Source organism: Oncorhynchus tshawytscha, linkage group LG03 (assembly GCF_018296145.1).
Source record: "Oncorhynchus tshawytscha isolate Ot180627B linkage group LG03, Otsh_v2.0, whole genome shotgun sequence".
NCBI lineage: Eukaryota > Metazoa > Chordata > Actinopteri > Salmoniformes > Salmonidae > Oncorhynchus > Oncorhynchus tshawytscha.
In genome coordinates, this window is record NC_056431.1 from 2,358,083 (window position 1) to 2,376,953 (window position 18,871).

Consider the following 18,871-nt stretch of genomic DNA (forward strand, 5'->3'; position numbering starts at 1 on the left):
CAGTGGGTGTGTCAGTCTTGACGCACGTTTTGCGTTTTGCGTTGCTAGAATCTGATTGGCACTTCACATTCGACTCCTACGTGTGCCACCTCTCATCGGTTCCGGGTAGCAGAAACGGAGTTTGTTCCTGGAGCTGCCTGTTCTTTTGAAAGGATATCGAAAACACGTGATCTTTTGTGTCGTCAACGTAATTATTGATTAAATATCAAAACATGGGTAAGTTCTGCAAGGCTACTGTTTAATTTGGATCAATGTTTGTGCTTTGAACATGTGTATTGAGGGATAGAAAACAAACGTAATGGTAACTAGCTAACGATAGCTAGCTGTGTAACTAGGCTTGCCATCCATTGCTAACTTTGTTAGTTACGTAGCTATTTTGTGCAGAATACACTTGCCAACAATATATATTTCTTCAGTTTAACGGTAGGTAGGCTGTTTTGTCAAAATGTATGATAAAGTTTTCTTGTAGCTACCTAGTTAGGTATTTTCATTATTCGGGAGAGGGTGTTTCCACACGGAATCTTTCAAGAGTGTACACTGACGTGGCGTAAAGATTGCTGTTAATAAGGTGCAGTGAAATGTTTCGTATAGGCTAGTTATTTTATGTTTCTGTCACTCAAAGATGAAATATAAACCCAACTGTTGATATTATTATTATGTTAGAATCCGGCCTCTTCAGTCCAGCTGCAGTCCCTTAGTTTGTGACAGTAGTAGAACAATCATCTATGTGTAATCTGCCTCTCCCCTCCCTCTAGCGGTGAACACAGGCACATCCCTGGTTCTGTCCAGTCTGTTCTCTGTGTTGGTGTTTGCTGGGATGCAGATGTTCAGCAGACAGCTGGGCTCTACAGAGTTGCTCACCATCCTGGGAGGCTTCCTGGGCTCTGTCCTCTTCATCTGCTCCCTCACAGTATCCTCCTTACAACAAAACACACCACAACATAGCAGCACTGCATACAATGCAATCTAGGTAGACCTCAGATAGGCTTAGGGTTGTAAACTTGTCAGAGTAAGCTGTTTGTAAAGCCAGACAGCTAAAGTCTTTGTTTATGTTCTGTGCTCCCTTGAGTTCCCAAGTGATGGAAGCAGATAGTCAAGTCAGTTGGTTGGTTCTATAGTCCACATGCAGCAATGTGAGTCATGGTGGCAGGGTTTATTTTTTTATTTAACCTTTATTTAACCAGGAAGGCCAGTTGAGATCAAGTTCTCATTTACAACTGCGACCTGGCCAAGATAAAGCAAAGCAGTTCGACACAAACAATAACACAGAGTTACACATGGAATAAACAAACATACAGTCAATAATACAGTACAAAAAGTCTATATAAGGTGTGTGTAAATGAGGTAAGATAAGGGAGGTAAGGCAATAAATAGGCCTTGGAGGCAAAGTAATTGCAATGTACCAATTAAACACTCGGAGTCATTGATGTGCAGAAGATGAATGTGCAAATAAAGATACTGGGGTGCAAAGGAGCAAGATAAATAAATACTGTATGTGGATAAATAAATACAGTAAAGGGATAAATAAATACAGTAAGGGGATAAATAAATACCGTATGTGGATAAATACAGTAAGGGGATAAATAAATAAAGGATCACTGAATGTCTAAAGGTCTAATAAAACCACCACATTAGGTGCCTATCTCCCACTGTGTTTCCCTCCTTAACCCTTTCTCCAACCAGGCCTTCAATAACCTGGAAAACCTCATCTTCGGCAAGGGATTCCAGGTCAAGATCTTCCCAGAGAGTAAGTCCGTCTTCACAACTACAGAGTGATGCACAGAATCTATTTCCTGTGTTTCACACACATTCACTGAGCCTCTTGTCATGAGTATGGGTGCATCTGAATAGTGTAGCGGCTCAGCACCCACTCGGTCCTGTTTTAACGGGTGTTCATTTCTCTCCTGTCCACCAGTCCTGGTGTGCCTGTGCCTCTCTCTGTTTGCCTCTGGGCTGGTGCACCGTGTGTGTGTCACCACATGGTAAGTATGAACTCCCTGAATACTGACAAACCCAGGCGCACCACACACAGAAACTCTCTTAACAACTGAACTCAGTGATGACATGAAGGACTTATGGAATAGCAGAGAGCCTATCCAACTGACAATCTCTTAGAAAGAAATAGAAACTATTGGAACCAAGATTTTAAAAATAACTGATATTGGCACAAGATGGAAGTAATGTTGGATCATAACTAACGACATTACAGTTTACCAAAATGTATGCTTAATCCAGTATAAATTCATGTATTGAATTTATTATACAAGAGACAGAGAGGTCTGAAGTGTAAAACTATTAATGACTCAATAATTCATGACCATCTGGAATTGCTATAAAATTCAAAAGTTATGGGTGGAGTTGGAAAGATGGCTCAGAAGTATTACAATGTAAATGAGCTTTTAATGAGTCTGTCTGCATATTTAAAGACATGGCCTATGAGGGTGCAGTGTGAGACCCAATGGGTAGGACAACACTTTTCTCATCAATCATCTTTAAAAAAAACATATACAACTGGAAATCAACCAATCATCTGTCGCTCACGCAATGGAAGGGTCAAATGCTTTACTATCTAAAAAATGTAAAGTGCGCAGGTGACGGAGAGAAACAAATTTGTGCTGTTTGAGGCCATGTGGTAGAAAGTGATGCGGGCGCTGGAGATAAGGGGGTGAGGGCTGGTGGGTCTGGGCAGGAGTGATGTAGTTGTTTGTATGATGTCGTCGATTGTTTGTATGTTTTGTATTGTTGATCAAATAAAATCTTATAGGGAAAAAAAGGAATAGTAATGATGATGATAACAGTACTACTATTATCAATGAACTTTGGGTGAAGTTTTTTTTTTTTTTCTCAAACCATATTGTGCTGTTGCTGTGCTGACTGTTTCATTTTGTTCTCTCTCCAGTCTGATATTCTCTCTGTTCGCCCTCTACTACATCAACAAAGTGTCTGCTGCTCTGTACCAGGCAGCTGTTCCCACGGTAATGCCAGCCAAGGCTGCCAGCAAGGGCAAGAAAAAGAACTAAGTCACTAATTAGATCAAGCTTTCATACCGTCATCCAATCAGCATCCACTACAACGGCTAACCAGGCAAGGGAGAAATGGTGTAGGTTAGCCAATGACAGTGTACCCCAGTTTCCTTTTTGTAGGTCGTGCCAACCAGCATTCTTAGATATTTTCCTTGACATCTTAACTCTATGATCACTGATCTCCAAGGACTGGACACCTCTCAGCAGTATAGATAGCCTGAGACCTACCCAGCCCATCCATACACTGTTCTCAGCAGTATAGATAACCTGAGACCTACCCAGCCCATCCATACACTGTTCTCAGCAGTATAGATAACCTGAGACCTACCCAGCCCATCCATACACTGTTCTCAGCAGTATAGATAGCCTGAGACCTACCCAGCCCATCCATACACTGTTCTCAGCAGTCATGAGGCCTGGGGTGGAGGAAAGGAAGCAGTTTGGGATCTAGCCAGAATCATGTCTCTACATTCCCTACATCATCCCCATGTACTCAGCACTTGTTTCAAAATGCTTGTCTACAGATCCATACTTTTGATTGACATCCATTTTGTTTTGGTATGAAAACTTTGTTGTGGTTAATGAATTTGTAATTAAAACCCATTGAAAATAGTGTCTATATTTGTTTTTGGTTTAAGCTACTTGAAACGGACAAGTCAAGGTAAGCACTGTCGCTTCAGTGCTGCTATGGGCAAAGTTCCCCTTATCGATGCTCCAGGTACACACACATCTGACATCCCTTTTACAGAGCAGCCATGTACTAAGATGCTTTAACTCAAAGTTGTAGCACACCAGTGTACACTGGATTTTGTTTCTGGTGTCCTTTGACAGCTCTTTGGTCTTGGCCATAGTGGAGTTTGGAGTGTGACTATTTGAGGTTGTGGACAGGTGTCTTATACTGATAACAAGGTGCCATTAATACAGGTAACGAGTGGAGGACAGAGGAGCCTCTTAAAGAAGTTGTTACAGGTCTGTGAGACCCAGAAATCTTGCTTGTTTGTAGGTGACCAAATACTTATTTTCCACCATAATTTGCAAATAAATTCATTAAAAATCCTACAATGTGATTTTCTGGATTTTTTTTTCTCATTTTGTCTGTCATAGTTGAAGTATACCTATGATGGAAATTACAGGCCTCTCATCGTTTTAAGTGGGAGAACTTGCACAATTGGTGGCTGACTAGATACTTTTTTGCCCCACTGTACATACAGTGCCTTGCGAAAGTATTCGGCACCCTTGAACTTTGCGACCTTTTGCCACATTTCAGGCTTCAAACATAAAGATATAAAACTATTTTTTTGTGAAGAATCAACAACAAGTGGGACACAATCATGAAGTGGAACAACATTTATTGGATACTTCAAACTTTAACAAATCAAAAACTGAAAAATTGGGCGTGCAAAATTATTCAGCCCCCTTAAGTTAATACTTTGTAGCGCCACCTTTTGCTGCGATTACAGCTGTAAGTCGCTTGGGGTATGTCTCTATCAGTTTTGCACATCGAGAGACTGAAATTTTTTCCCATTCCTCCTTGCAAAACAGCTCGAGCTCAGTGAGGTTGGATGGAGAGCATTTGTGAACAGCAGTTTTCAGTTCTTTCCACAGATTCTCGATTGGATTCAGGTCTGGACTTTGACTTGGCCATTCTAACACCTGGATATGTTTATTTTTTAACCATTCCATTGTAGATTTTGCTTTATGTTTTGGATCATTGTCTTGTTGGAAGACAAATCTCCGTCCCAGTCTCAGGTCTTTTGCAGACTCCATCAGGTTTTCTTCCAGAATGGTCCTGTATTTGGCTCCATCCATCTTCCCATCAATTTTAACCATCTTCCCTGTCCCTGCTGAAGAAAAGCAGGCCCAAACCATGATGCTGCCACCACCATGTTTGACAGTGGGGATGGTGTGTTCAGGGTGATGAGCTGTGTTGCTTTTACGCCAAACATAACGTTTTGCATTGTTGCCAAAAAGTTCAATTTTGGTTTCATCTGACCAGGGCACCTTCTTCCACATGTTTGGTGTGTCTCCCAGGTGGCTTGTGGCAAACTTTAAACCACTTTTTATGGATATCTTTAAGAAATGGCTTTCTTCTTGCCACTCTTCCATAAAGGCCAGATTTGTGCAATATACGACTGATTGTTGTCCTATGGACAGAGTCTCCCACCTCAGCTGTAGATCTCTGCAGTTCATCCAGAGTGATCATGGGCCTCTTGGCTGCATCTCTGATCAGTCTTCTCCTTGTATGAGCTGAAAGTTTAGAGGGACGGCCAGGTCTTGGTAGATTTGCAGTGGTCTGATACTCCTTCCATTTCAATATTATCGCTTGCACAGTGCTCCTTGGGATGTTTAAAGCTTGGGAAATCTTTTTGTATCCAAATCCGGCTTTAAACTTCTTCACAACAGTATCTCGGACCTGCCTGGTGTGTTCCTTGTTCTTCATGATGCTCTCTGCGCTTTTAACGGACCTCTGAGACTATCACAGTGCAGGTGCATTTATACGGAGACTTGATTACACACAGGTGGATTGTATTTATCATCATTAGTCATGTAGGTCAACATTGGATCATTCAGAGATCCTCACTGAACTTCTGGAGAGAGTTTGCTGCACTGAAAGTAAAGGGGCTGAATAATTTTGCACGCCCAATTTTTCAGTTTTTGATTTGTTAAAAAAGTTTGAAATATCCAATAAATGTCGTTCCACTTCATGATTGTGTCCCACTTGTTGTTGATTCTTCACAAAAAAATACAGTTTTATATCTTTATGTTTGAAGCCTGAAATGTGGCAAAAGGTCGCAAAGTTCAAGGGGGCCCGAATACTTTCGCAAGGCACTGTATATATATATACAGTACCAGTAAATTATTACAAGTTATTTTTACAATTTTCTACATTGTAGAATAATAGTGATGACATCAAAACTATGACATAACACATGGAATCATGTAGTAACTACACTATTATTCTACAATGTAGAAAATAGTAAAAAATAAAAATAGAAAAACCCTGGAAGAGTAGGTGTACAAACTTTAGACTGGTACTGTATATCCCGGAAGACAAAACCAAGCCTACTTTCAAATGTGAACTTTCACTAGAAAACTAGCAGACCCACCCCTCCTACCACAGACACATGGGGAGATCCAGAGAGAACCAGCAGACCTACCCCTCCTACCACAGACACATGGAGAGATCCAGAGAGAACCAGCAGTCCCACCCTCCTACCACAGACACATGGAGAGATCCAGAGAGAACCAGCAGACCCACCCCTCCTACCACAGACACATGGAGAGATCCAGAGAGAACCAGCAGTCCCACCCTCCTACCGCAGACACATGGAGAGATCCAGAGAGAACCAGCAGACCCACCCCTCCTACCACAGACACATGGAGAGATCCAGAGAGAACCAGCAGACCCACCCCTCCTACCACAGACACATGGAGAGATCCAGAGAGAACCAGCAGTCCCACCCTCCTACCACAGACACATGGAGAGATCCAGAGAGAAACAGCAGACCCACCCCTCCTACCACAGACACATGGAGAGATCCAGAGAGAACCAGCAGACCCACCCCTCCTACCACAGACACATGGAGAGAGATCCAGACACATGGAGAACCAGCAGACCCACACATGGAGAGATCCAGAGAGAACCAGTCCCAGACCCAGAGAGAAACAGCCCCACCCCTCCTCCCACAGACACATGGAGAGATTCAGACACATGGAGAGATTCAGAGAGAACCAGCAGACCCACACCTCCTACCACAGACACATGGAGAGATCCAGAGAGAACTGTCAGGACCTCCCCTCCTACCACAGACACATGGAGAGATCCACAGACAACCTGCCGATGTGCCCTTGAACAAGGCACTTAACTCAAATTTGCTCCAGGGGCGCCGTACTACTATGGTTGACCCTGTAAAACAACACATTTCACTGCACCTAACCTGTGTATGTGACAATGAAACATATATTGTTTATGTGCAGAATGAAAGAAAGTAGAAGAGTCAAAAGAAAGTAAAAGAGAATAATATACAGTTGAAGTCGGAAGTTTACATACACCTTAGCCAAATACATTTAAACACAGTTTTTCACAATTCCTGACTTTTAACCCAAGTAAAAATTATCTGTCTTAGGTCAGTTAGGATCACCACTTTATTTTAGGAGAATGTGAAATGTCAGAATAATAGTAGAGATAATTATTTATTTAATATTTTATTTCTTTCATCACATTCCCAGGGGAGTCAGACGTTTACATACACTCAATTAGTATTTGGTAGCATTGCCTTTAAATTGTTTAACTTGAGTCAAACATTTCAGGTAGACTTCCACAAGCTTCCCACAATAAGTTGGGTGAATTTTGTCCCATTCCTCCTGACAGCTGGTGTAACTGAGTCAGGTTTGTAGGCCTCCTTACTCGCACATGCTTATCAAGTTCTGCCCAAAAATTCTCAATGGGATTGAGGTCAGGGCTTTGTGATGGCCACTCCAATACCTTGACTTTGTTGTCCTTAAGCCATTTTCCACAACTTTGTAAGTATGCTTGGGGTCATTGTCCATTTGGAAGACCCATTTGCGACCAAGTTTTAACTCCCGGCTGGTCTTGAGCCGTTGCTTCAATATATCCACACCATTTTCCCTCCTCAGGGAGTGGCTTCTTCCTGGCTGAGCGGCCTTTCAGGTTATGTCGGTATAGGACTCGTTTTACTGTGGCTGTAGATACTTTTGTAGCTGTTTCCTAAAGCATCTTCAAATCAAATGTATTTATATAGTCCTTTGTACATCAGCTGATATCTTAAAGTGCTGTACAGAAACCCAGCCTAAAACCCCAAACAGCAAGCAATGCAGGTGTAGAAGCACGGTGGCTAGGAAAAACTCCCTAGAAAGGCCAAAACCTAGGAAGAAACCTAGAGAGGAACCAGGCTATGAGGTGTGGACAGTCCTCTTCTGACTGTGCCGGGTGGAGATTATAACAGAACATGTCCAAGATGTTCAAATGTTCATAAATGACCAGCATGGTCAAATAATAATAATCACAGTAGTTGTCGAGGGTGCAGCAAGTCAGCACCTCAGGAGTAAATGTCAGTTGGCTTTTCATAGCCGATCATTAAGAGTATCTCTACCACTCCTGCTGTCTCTAGAGAGTTGAAAACAGCAGGACTGGGACAGGTAGCGCGTCCGGTGAACAGGTCAGGATTCCATAGCCGCAAGCAGAACAGTTGAAACTGGAGCAGCAGCACGACCAGGTGGACTGGGGACAGCAAGGAGTACAAAGGTAGTCCTGAGGCATGGTCCTAGGGCTCAGGTCCTCCGAGAGAGAAAAAGAAAGAGAGAATTAGAGAGAGCATACTTAAATTCACAGAGGACACCGGATAAGACAGGAGAAGTACTCCAGATATAACAAACTGACCCTAGCCCCCCGACACATAAACTACTGCAGCATAAATACTGGAGGGAGACGGGAGGGGTGAGGAGACACTGTGGCCCCATCCAATGATACTCCCGGACAAGGCAAAACAGGAAGGATATAACCCCACCCAAATTGCCAAAGCACAGCCCCCACACCACTAGAGGGATATCTTCAACCACCAACTTACCATCCCGAGACAAGGCCGAGTATAGCCCACAAAGATCTCTGCCACGGCACATCCCAAGGGGGGGCGCCAACCCAGACAGGAAGATCACGTCAGTGAGTCAACCCACTCAAGTGACGCACCCCTCCTAGGGACAGCATGAAAGAGCACCAGTAAGCCAGTGACTCAGCCCCTGTAATAGGGTTTGAGGCAGAGAATCCCAGTGGAAAGAGGGGAACCGGCCAGGCAGAGACAGCAAGGGCGGTTTGTTGCTCCAGAGCCTTTCCGTTCACCTTCACACTCCTGGGCCAGACTACACTCAATCATATGACCCACTGAAGAGATGAGTCTTCAGTAAAGACTTAAAGGTTGAGACCGAGTCTGCGTCTCTCACAGGCAGACCATTCCATAAAAATTGAGCTCTATAGGAGAAAGCCCTGCCTCCAGCTGTTTGCTTAGAAATTCTAGGAACAATTAGGAGGCCTGCGTCTTGTGACCAGGCAGAGACATGTGTAGGTATGTACGGCAGGACCAAATCAGAAAGATAGGTAGGAGCAAGCCCATGTAATGCTTTGTAGGTTCGCAGTAAAACCTTAAAATCATCCCTTGCCTTAACAGGAAGCCAGTGTAGAGAGGCTAGCACTGGAGTAAAATGATCCATTTTTATGGTTCTAGTCAGGATTCTTGCAGCCGTATTTAGCACTAATTGAAGTTATTTAGTGCTTTATCCGGGTAGCCGGAAAGTAGAGCATTGCAGTAGTCTAACCTAGAAGTAACAAAAGCATGGATACATTTTTCTGCATCATTTTTGGACAGAAAGTTTCAGATTTTTGCAATGTTAAGTAGATGGAAAAAAGCTGTCCTTGAAACAGTCTTGATATGTTCCGCCTGCATCCGTAATGGGTCTGCGAGCAAACAACCACCCCTCATCACTGTCAAACGCTCCCTAAAACACTTCTGCGAGCAGGCCTTTCTAATCGACCTGGCCGGGGTATCCTGGAACGACATTGACCTCATCCCGACAGTAGAGGATGCCTGGTTATTCTTTAAAAGTGCCTTCCTCACCATCTTAAATTGGCATGCCCCATTAAGAAAATGTAGAACCAGGAATAGATATAGCCCTTGGTTCACTCCAGACCTGTCTGCCCTTGACCAGCACAAAAACATCCTGTGGCGTTCTGCATTAGCATCGAATAGCCCCCGTGATATGCAACTTTTCAGGGAAGTTAGGAACCAATATACACAGGCAGTTAGGAAAGCTAAGGCTAGCGTTTTTAAACAGAAATTTGCATCCTGCAGTTCAAACTCAAAAAAGTTCTGGGACACTGTAAAGTCCATGGAGAATAAGAGCACCTCATCCCAGCTACCCACTACTCTGAGGCTAGGAAACACTGTTACAACCGACAAATCCATTATAATTGAGAATTTCAATAAGCATTTCTATACGGCTGGCTATGCTTTCCACCTGGCTACCCCTACCCCGGTCAACTGCCCGGCACCCTCCACAGCAACCCGCCCAAGCCCCCACCATTTCTCCTTCGCCCATATCCAGATAGCTGATGTTCTGAAAGAGCTGCAAAATCTGGACCCCTACAAATCACCTGGGCTAAACAATCTGGACCCTCTCTTTCTTAAATTATCTGCAGAAATGGTTGCAATCCCTATTACTAGCCTATTCAACCTCTCTTTCGTATCATCTGAGATTCCCAAAGATTGGAAAGCTGCTGCGGTCATCCCCCTCTTCAAAGGGGGAGACACTCTAGACCCAAACTGCTACAGACCTATATCTATCCTACCCTGCATCTCTAAGGTCTTCAAAAGTCAAATTAACAAACAGATTACTGACCATTTTGAATCACATCGTACCTTCTCCGCTATGCAATCTGGTTTCCGGGCTGGTCATGGGTGCACCTCATCCACGCTCAACGTCCTTAACGATATCATAACCACCATCGATAAGAGACAATACTGTGCAGCTGTATTCATCGACCTGGCCAAGGCTTTCGACTCTGTCAATCACCACATTCTTATTGGCAGACTCAACAGCCTTGTTTTCTCAAATGATTGCCTCACCTGGTTCACCAACTACTTATCTGATAGAGCTCAGTGTGTCAAATCGGAGGGCCTATTGTCCGGACCTCTGGCAGTCTCTATGGGGGTGCCACAGGATTCAATTCTCGGTCCGACTCTCTTCTCTGTATACATCAATGATGTCGCTCTTGCTGCTGGTGATTCTCTAATCCACCTCTACGCAGATGACACCATTCTGTATACTTCTGGCCCTTCTTTGGACACTGTGTTTTAACTAACCTCCAGACGAGCTTCAATGCCATACAACTCTCCTTCCGTGGCCTCCAACTGCTCTTAAACACAAATAAAACTAAATGCATGCTATTCAACTGATCATTGCCCGCACCTGCCCGCCCATCCAGCATCACTACTCTGGACGGCTCTGACTTAGAATACATGGATAACTACAAATACATAGGTGTCTTGCTAGACTGTAAACTCTCCTTCCAGACTCACATGAAGCATCTCCAATCAAAAATTAAATCTAGAATTTGGCTTCCTATTTCGCAACAAACAACTTTGGCGATGTCATCTATAAAATAGCCTCCAACACTCTACTCAGCAAACTGGATGTAGTCTATCACAGTGCCATCCGTTTTGTCACCAAAGCCCCATATACTACCCACCACTGTGACCTGTAAGCTCTCATGGGCTGGCCTTCGCTTCATACTCATCGCCAAACCAACTGGCTACAGGTTATCTACAAGTCTCTGCTAGGTAAAGCCCCGCCCTATCTCTGCTCGCTGGTCACCATAGTAGCACCCACTCGTAGCACACGGTCCAGCAGGTATATCTCACTGGTCACCCCGAAAGCCAATTCCTCCTTTGGTCGCCTTTCCTTCCAGTTCTCTGCTGCCACTGACTGGAACGAACTGCAAAAATCACTGAAGCTGGAGATTCCCATCTCCCTCACTAGCTTTAAGAAACAGCTGTCAGAGCAGCTCACAGATCACTGCACCTGTGCATAGTCTATCTGTATACAGCCCATCTATCTACCTCATTCCCATACTGTATTTATTTATTTAGCTCCTTTTGCACCACAGTATCTCTACTTGCACATCCATCTTTTGCACATCTACCATTCCAGTGTTTAATTGCCATATTGTAATTACTTCGCCACCATGGCCTATTTATTGCCTCCCTTAATTGCCTCCCTTGCCTCCTATCTCCCTTAATTGACCTTATTTGCACTCACTGTATATAGACTTTGTTTTCTTTTTTTCTTGACTATATGTTTTGTTCATTCCATGTGTAACTCTGTGTTGTTGTATGTGTCAAACTGCTATGCTTTATCTTGGCCAGGTCACAGTTGCAAATGAGAACTTGTTCTCAACTAGCTTACCTGGTTAAATAAAGGTGAGAAAAAAAATAATGTTTGTCAAAAGAGAGATCAGGGTCCAGAGTAATGCCAAGGTCCTTCACAGTTTTATTTGAGACGACTGTACAACCATCAAGATTAATTGTCAGATTCAACAGAAGATCTCTTTGTATCTTGGGACCTAGAACAAGCATCTCTGTTTTGTCTGAGTTTAAAAGTAGAACGTTTGCAGCCATCCACTTCCTTATGTCTGAAACACAGGCTTCTAGCGAGGGCAATTTTTGGGCTTCACCATGTTTAATTGAAATGTACAGCTGTGTGTCATCTGTATAGCAGTGAAAGTTAACATTATGTTTTCGAATGACATCCCCAAGAGATAAAATATATAGTGAAAACAATAGTGGTCCTAAAACGGAACCTTGAGGAACACCGAAATGTCCAGTTGATTTGTCAGAGGACAAACCATTCACAGAGACGAACTGATATCTTTCCGACAGGTAAGATCTAAACCAGGCCAGAACTTGTCCGTGTAGACCAATTTGGGTTTCCAATCTCTCCAAAAGAATGTGGTGATCGATGGTAACACTAAGGTCTAGGAGCACAAGGACAGGTGCAGAGCCTCGGTCTGATGCCATTAAAAGGTAATTTACCACCTTCACAAGTGCAGTCTCAGTGCTATGATGGGGTCTAAAACCAGACTGAAGCATTTCGTATACATTGTTTGTCTTCAGGAAGGCAGTGAGTTGCTGTGCAACAGCTTTTTCTAAAATTTTTGAGAGGAATGGAAGATTCGATATAGGCCGATAGTTTTTCATATTTTCTGGATCAAGGTTTGGCTTTTTCAAGAGAGGCTTTATTACTGCCACTTTTAGTGAGTTTGGTACACATCTGGTGGATAGAGAGCCGTTTATTATGTTCAACATAGGAGGGCCAAGCACAGGAAGCAGCTCTTTCAGTAGTTTAGTTGGAATAGGGTCCAGTATGCAGCTTGAAGGTTTAGAGGCAATGATTCTTTTCATCATTGTGTAAGCGATATAGTAATAAAACACTTGAGCATCTCTCTTGATCCTAGGTCCTGGCAGAGTTGTGCAGACTCAGGACAACTGAGCTTTGAAGGAATACGCAGATTTAAAGAGGAGTCCGTAATTTGCTTTCTAATAATCATGATCTTTTCCTCAAAGAAGTTCATGAATGTATTACTGCTGAAGTGAAAGCCATCCTCACTTGGGGAATGCTGCTTTTTAGTTAGCTTTGCGACAGTATCAAAAAGAAATTTCGGATTATTCTTATTTTCCTCAATTAAGTTGGAAAAATAGGATGATTGAGCAGCAGTGAGGGCTCTTTGATACTGCACGGTATTGTCTTTCCAAGCTAGTCGGAAGACTTCGAGTTTGGTGTGGCGCCATTCCCTTTCCAATTTTCTGGACGCTTGCTCCAGAGCTTGAGTATTTTCTGTATACCAGGAAGCTCGTTTCTTATGACAAATGTTTTTAGGGGTGCAACTGCATCTAGGGTATTGCGCAAGGTTAAATTGAGTTCCTCAGTTAGGTGGTTAACTAATTTTTGTCCTCTGACGTCATTGGGTAGGCAGAGGGAGTCTGGAAGGGCATCAAGGAATCTTCACAAGGTCCTTTGCTGTTGTTCTGGGATTGATTTGCTCTTTTCGCACCAAAGTACATTCATCTCTAGGAGGTCCCATGGCGTTTATACTTACGTGCTATTGTTTGTACAGATGAACGTGGTTTGGAAATTGCTCCCAAGGATGAACCAGACTTGTGGAGGTCTACAAAGAGGCACTGAGTTTGAAGGTAGGCCTTGAAATACATCCACAGGTACACCTCCAATTTACTCAAATGATGTCAATTAGCCTATCAGAAGCTTCTAAAGCCATGACATAATTTTCTGGAATTTTCCAAGCTGTTTATAGGCACAGTCAACTTAGTGTATGTAAACTTCTGACCCACTGGAATTGTGATACACTGAATTATAAGTAAAAAATAATCTGTCTGTAAACAATTGTTGAAAAAACTACTTGTGTCATGCACAAAGTAGATGTACTAACCGACTTGCCAAAACTATAGTTTGTTAACAAGACATTTGTGGAGTTGTTGAAAAACGAGTTTTAATGACTCCAACCTATGTGTACGTAAACTTCTGACTTCAACTGTATGTATATAGAAAGAGGTTAATTATACTATGTAACACAAGACCCAAAAGAGGGAGAGTTGATTCTCATGACTACCAGTGACTGGCTGTGCTGTTCTGATGCTGGGGAAGCAATAGAACATCAGCTTGGAATATCCATCACATATGTGTCAGAAGAACACGTGCTTTGCCTATTACTTATGCCCAGGTTTCTTCTTCTGGTCAGGAGGACTACTGTATGCTGTATTAAACGGATGATGCCAAACACCAATATACAGCCAACTCCTGATAAGTGTGCATCAAAGGAGTTTGGTGTTACCTTAATTGGGGAGGACGGGCTTGTGATAATGGCTGGAGCGGAATCGGTGAAATCGTATCAAACACATGGTTTCCATTGGCACCATTCCGGCCGTTATTATGAGCCGTCCTTCCATCAGCAGCCTCCTGTGGTGTGCATGGTGCATTGCAGTTTACCAATTTGAATTTTGGAGTTTGAACAATCTTTTGGAGATTGTGAAGCTTTTTATTTGTATCTACTTGTGCTAGTTAAATGCACGCATTCAGGACCGTCTCAAAGCCATTGACGCTCCAACTGATCTAAATGTGTTCTCTCTCTGGGGACAATGAAGATGTAACTGAATAAAATTACATTCTATTCAAACTTCATCCCAACCTCTTCATCCATAGAACTATTCTGACAAACATACTAGTGTGCACTCTTGTCACCCCTCAGGACGGCAACAACAACTGCCCGAGTTACACCAGGAGCGCACAATCCCTCCATCAGTGCTCAGACTGTCCGCAATAGGCGGAGGGAGGCTGGACTGAGGGCTTGTAGGCCTGATGTAAGGCAGGTCCTCACCAGACATCAACAGCAACAACGTCGCCTATGGGCACAAACCCACCGTCACTGGACCAGACAGAACTAGCAAAAAGTGCTCTTCACTGATGAGTCACGGTTTTGTTTCACATGGGGTGATGGTCGGACTCGCGTTTATCGTCAACGGAATGAGCATTACACCGAGGCCTGTACTCTGGAGCAGGATTGATTTGGAGGTGGAGAGTCCGTCATGCTCTGGGGCGGTGTGTCACAGCATCATCGGACTGAGCTTGTTGTCATTGCAGGCAATCTCAATGCTGTACGTTACAGGGAAGACATCCTTCTCCCTCATGTGGTACACTTCCTGCAGGTACATCCTGACATGACCCTCCAGCATGACAATGCCACCAGCCATACTGCTCGTTCTGTGCATGATTTCCTGTAAGACAGGAATGTCAGTGTTCTGCCATGGCCAGCGAAGAGACCGGATCTCAATCCCATTGAGCACGTCTGGGACTTGTTGGATTGGAGGGTAAGGGCTAGGGCCATTCCCCCCAGAAATGTCCGGGAACTTGCAGGTGCCTTGGTGGAAGAGTGGGGTAACATCTCACAGTAAGAACTGGCAAATCTGGTGGTCCATGAGGAGGAGATGCACTGCAGTACTTAATGCAGCTGGTGGCCACACCAGATTCTGACTGTTACTTTTGATTTTGACCCCGCCCCTCCCCCATTTTTAAAGGGACACATTATTCAATTTCTGTTAGTCACATGTCTGTGTAACCTGTTCAGTTTATGTCTCAGTTGTTGAATCTTGTTATGTTCATACAAATATTTACATGTTAAGTTTGCTGAAAATAAATGCAGTTGACAGTGAGAGGACGTTTCTTTTTTTGCTGAGTTTACTTACTACTTTTTAGCTACTTTGCAACTACTTAGCATGTTAGCTAAGTTCCATATGCACAAAAGGTTATTTCTCTCAAATTTTGTGCACAAATTTGTTTACATCCCTGTTACTGAGCATTTCTCCTTTGCCAAGATAATCCATCCACCTGACAGGTGTGGCATATCAAGAAGCTGATTAAACAGCATGATTATTATACAGGTGCACCTTGTGCTGGAGATAATAAAAGGCCACTTTAAAATATGCAGTTTTGTCACACAACCCAAGGCTACAGATGTCTCAAGCGTTGAGGGAGTGTGCAATTGGCATGCTGGATGCAGGAATGTCCACCAGAGCTGTTGCCAGATAATTGAATGTTTATTTTTCTACCATAAGCTGCCTCCAACATCGTTTTAGAGAATTTGGCAATACGTCCAACCGTCTCACAACCGTAGATCACGTGTAACCATGCCAGCCCAGGATCTCCACATTCGACTTCTTCACCTGTGGGATCGTCTGAGAGGGGGGTTGTAATAAAGCCCTTTTGTGCGGAAAAACTGATTCTGATTGGCTGGACCTGGCTCCCCAGTGGGTGGGCCTGGCTGCCAATCTATGGTTGCACCCCTGCCCAGTCATGTGAAATCCATAGATTAGGGCCAAATAAATGTATTTCAATTGACTGATTTCCTTATATGAACTGTAAAACCCAGTAAAATCTTTGCAATTGTTGCATGCTGCGTTTATATATATTTTTTCCGTATATTTAGCAGATGTTATTGCGGGTGTAGCGAAATGCTTGTCATATGGTACGTTTAGCAAATTCGTAACATACTGTACATTTTGCAAATTCGAAACATATAATACGAATTATAATTCGTAACATATCATACGAAATGAGGATGAATCGACAATTTAATACATAACGTTACCATACGAAACGTAACATATACTAAATGGTGTGTCTCGGATTTACATAAATAATAATACGAAATGCTCTGAGACCAGGCTCTCAGACATCGTCTCTTGGAAACACAGGCTAAAACACACAATCAGATGGGCGTTGCCTGCACGCTTTAAATTCTCGTAGCCCTTGCGCAGTTACGCTACTTCCCCACCCTGTTCTCCAGCAGCTCTCAGTTCGGTAAGTAACACTTTTTCGCTTATTCTATACAGTAGCGTCCATCGTTTAACGGACAAGGTTATCTACTGTAATGAACTGGTCGCAAATAACTTTAACTGTTTCGGGTTTATAAAGTGTGCCTAGCTAATGATCTGTCTCGTCAATGGCAAACTTGTTGGCTTAAATGTTCGTCAGTCTTTGCTTGCTTTGATTCAAAAATCAGTAATTCTATGGTTTGTTATGCGGTTTTATGGGCCATACTATTTACTGATTAACATAATGTAGTATATCTATAGTCTAACCTTTTCATGTTTCATTGACGCAATGTTTTTGTTTTAGAACTCTTTGACCTACAAATGTTATTCTCAGCGGGTTCGAGTCATTTTATAGGTATTATTACTCCAATTTTCAACAGCCTGATTTCTTTACACTGAACTGTTGCAAAACCAGAGGTTAAAGGACAGTCTACGCAGTTAGATATGCTGGCTGTTCCCAAAGAAATGGGGTAGGCACTAAAAGAAAGAGGGGTTGACGACAGAGGGAATGTGTGATAAGGAATGGAACAACTTTACAACAGCCAAGGAATGTGATTACAGAGCCAAAGAAGGCCAACTCCTATCCTCTCTAAAAGTGCATTGTTTGTTTGCATAAAATACTAATTGTGGGGTAGGTTATATTATCTGTCTAATAGAGCTGAGAAGTAGTGATTTAATGGAACTGACCTGTGTTGGGTTTGAACCAGCAGCCTGGCTGTTGCAGGATCTCCAGTGTGTAAGTGTACTTAGATACAGGGACTACAGTAGTACACCCACCCTAAATGACAATCTCTCTCCCCTCCTCAGTGTGTCAATATCTGCAGCCATGCCTTCTGAGTTGGAGCGTTCCATGGAGTCCCTGATCATGGTGTTCCATCTCTATTCTGAAAAGGATGGTGATGGCAACACACTGAGCAAGAAGGAGCTCAAAGAGCTGATGAAGACAGAACTGGCCAGCTTCCTGAAGGTAACACTGACATCCCTCTCTCTCTTTTATGTCCCTCTACACTTTCTCTCTGTCGCTCATCTCACGCTCTTTCCCTCTCGTTCTGATCTCTCTCTCACTTTATTAAAGAGTATCCAAAGTCAATCTAACCCCCCTCTCCCCTCTCTCATTCTCCCCTCCTCCCCATCTCTCTTACTCATTCTCTTCATCTCCTCCATCTCTCAGTCCCAGAAGGACCCAGCCGCCATAGACACGATCATGAAGGATCTGGACCAGAATGGTGATGGGAAGGTGAGCTTCGAGGAGTTTGTCTCTCTGGTTGTGGGCCTCTCCATCGCCTGTGAACAGATCTACCAGCTCCACACCCAGAAGGCTTCTGCCAAGAAGTGAAGGAGGACAGGACAAGGAGAAAGAGAAGCAGAGATGGATGCTTTTCTATATGTAATTTTGCTTCTCTATATGTCAAATAAGTCATTTTATAAATGTCTTGCTGTTGTGAATAAACAGTGGCTTTCCCACTCTCTCTGTTTGTCTTGTATTTGGCCTGTAAGTGTAAAACAGACTAGACAATACCAGTCACTTCTTCCTAGTTCAGTATTGACACAACCTCTTAGTAAACCTTAGAACAAAGCCTTTCTAGTTCCTATGCTAAAACCACTATAATTACCAACTGATTAAATCAATGTTTCAACGTCATTTGTTAACCTATTGTGATGTGGGTTTGCAAAAAGTCATTGAGGGTGACATTGCAACCACAGGATTATGTCATCATGTTAACCAATTTTCAACATAGAAAAACCTTACGTAAATATGTTGACTTTATTACTTTGCATCAACGTCAGCTCTTCAACATATCAACTAAGAAAATACACTAGGATGGGCAGCACATACTGGATGGAGAGTTTAATTATCTACAGCTATCGCTTTGGGCACCCATTCAGGGTTCTAAC

The 18,871-nt window shown here is 43.1% G+C and overlaps 2 protein-coding genes across 2 annotated transcripts; both read left to right on the forward strand.

Moving 5' to 3' along the window:
• Nucleotides 1-70: 70 nt before the first annotated feature.
• LOC112237744 (keratinocyte-associated protein 2) lies at nucleotides 71-3,635 on the forward strand. Its single transcript, XM_024406346.2, has 5 exons — nucleotides 71-216; nucleotides 756-910; nucleotides 1,684-1,747; nucleotides 1,916-1,982; nucleotides 2,900-3,635. Exons 1-5 carry the CDS (start codon nucleotides 213-215, stop codon nucleotides 3,018-3,020), a joined length of 411 nt encoding a protein of 136 aa, XP_024262114.1. The 5' UTR covers nucleotides 71-212; the 3' UTR covers nucleotides 3,021-3,635.
• A 13,191-nt stretch (nucleotides 3,636-16,826) lies between these two features.
• On the forward strand, nucleotides 16,827-18,444 carry LOC121838615 (protein S100-A1-like). Its single transcript, XM_024406339.2, has 3 exons — nucleotides 16,827-16,961; nucleotides 17,783-17,942; nucleotides 18,147-18,444. Exons 2-3 carry the CDS (start codon nucleotides 17,802-17,804, stop codon nucleotides 18,309-18,311), a joined length of 306 nt encoding a protein of 101 aa, XP_024262107.1. The 5' UTR covers nucleotides 16,827-16,961; nucleotides 17,783-17,801; the 3' UTR covers nucleotides 18,312-18,444.
• Nucleotides 18,445-18,871: the final 427 nt, after the last annotated feature.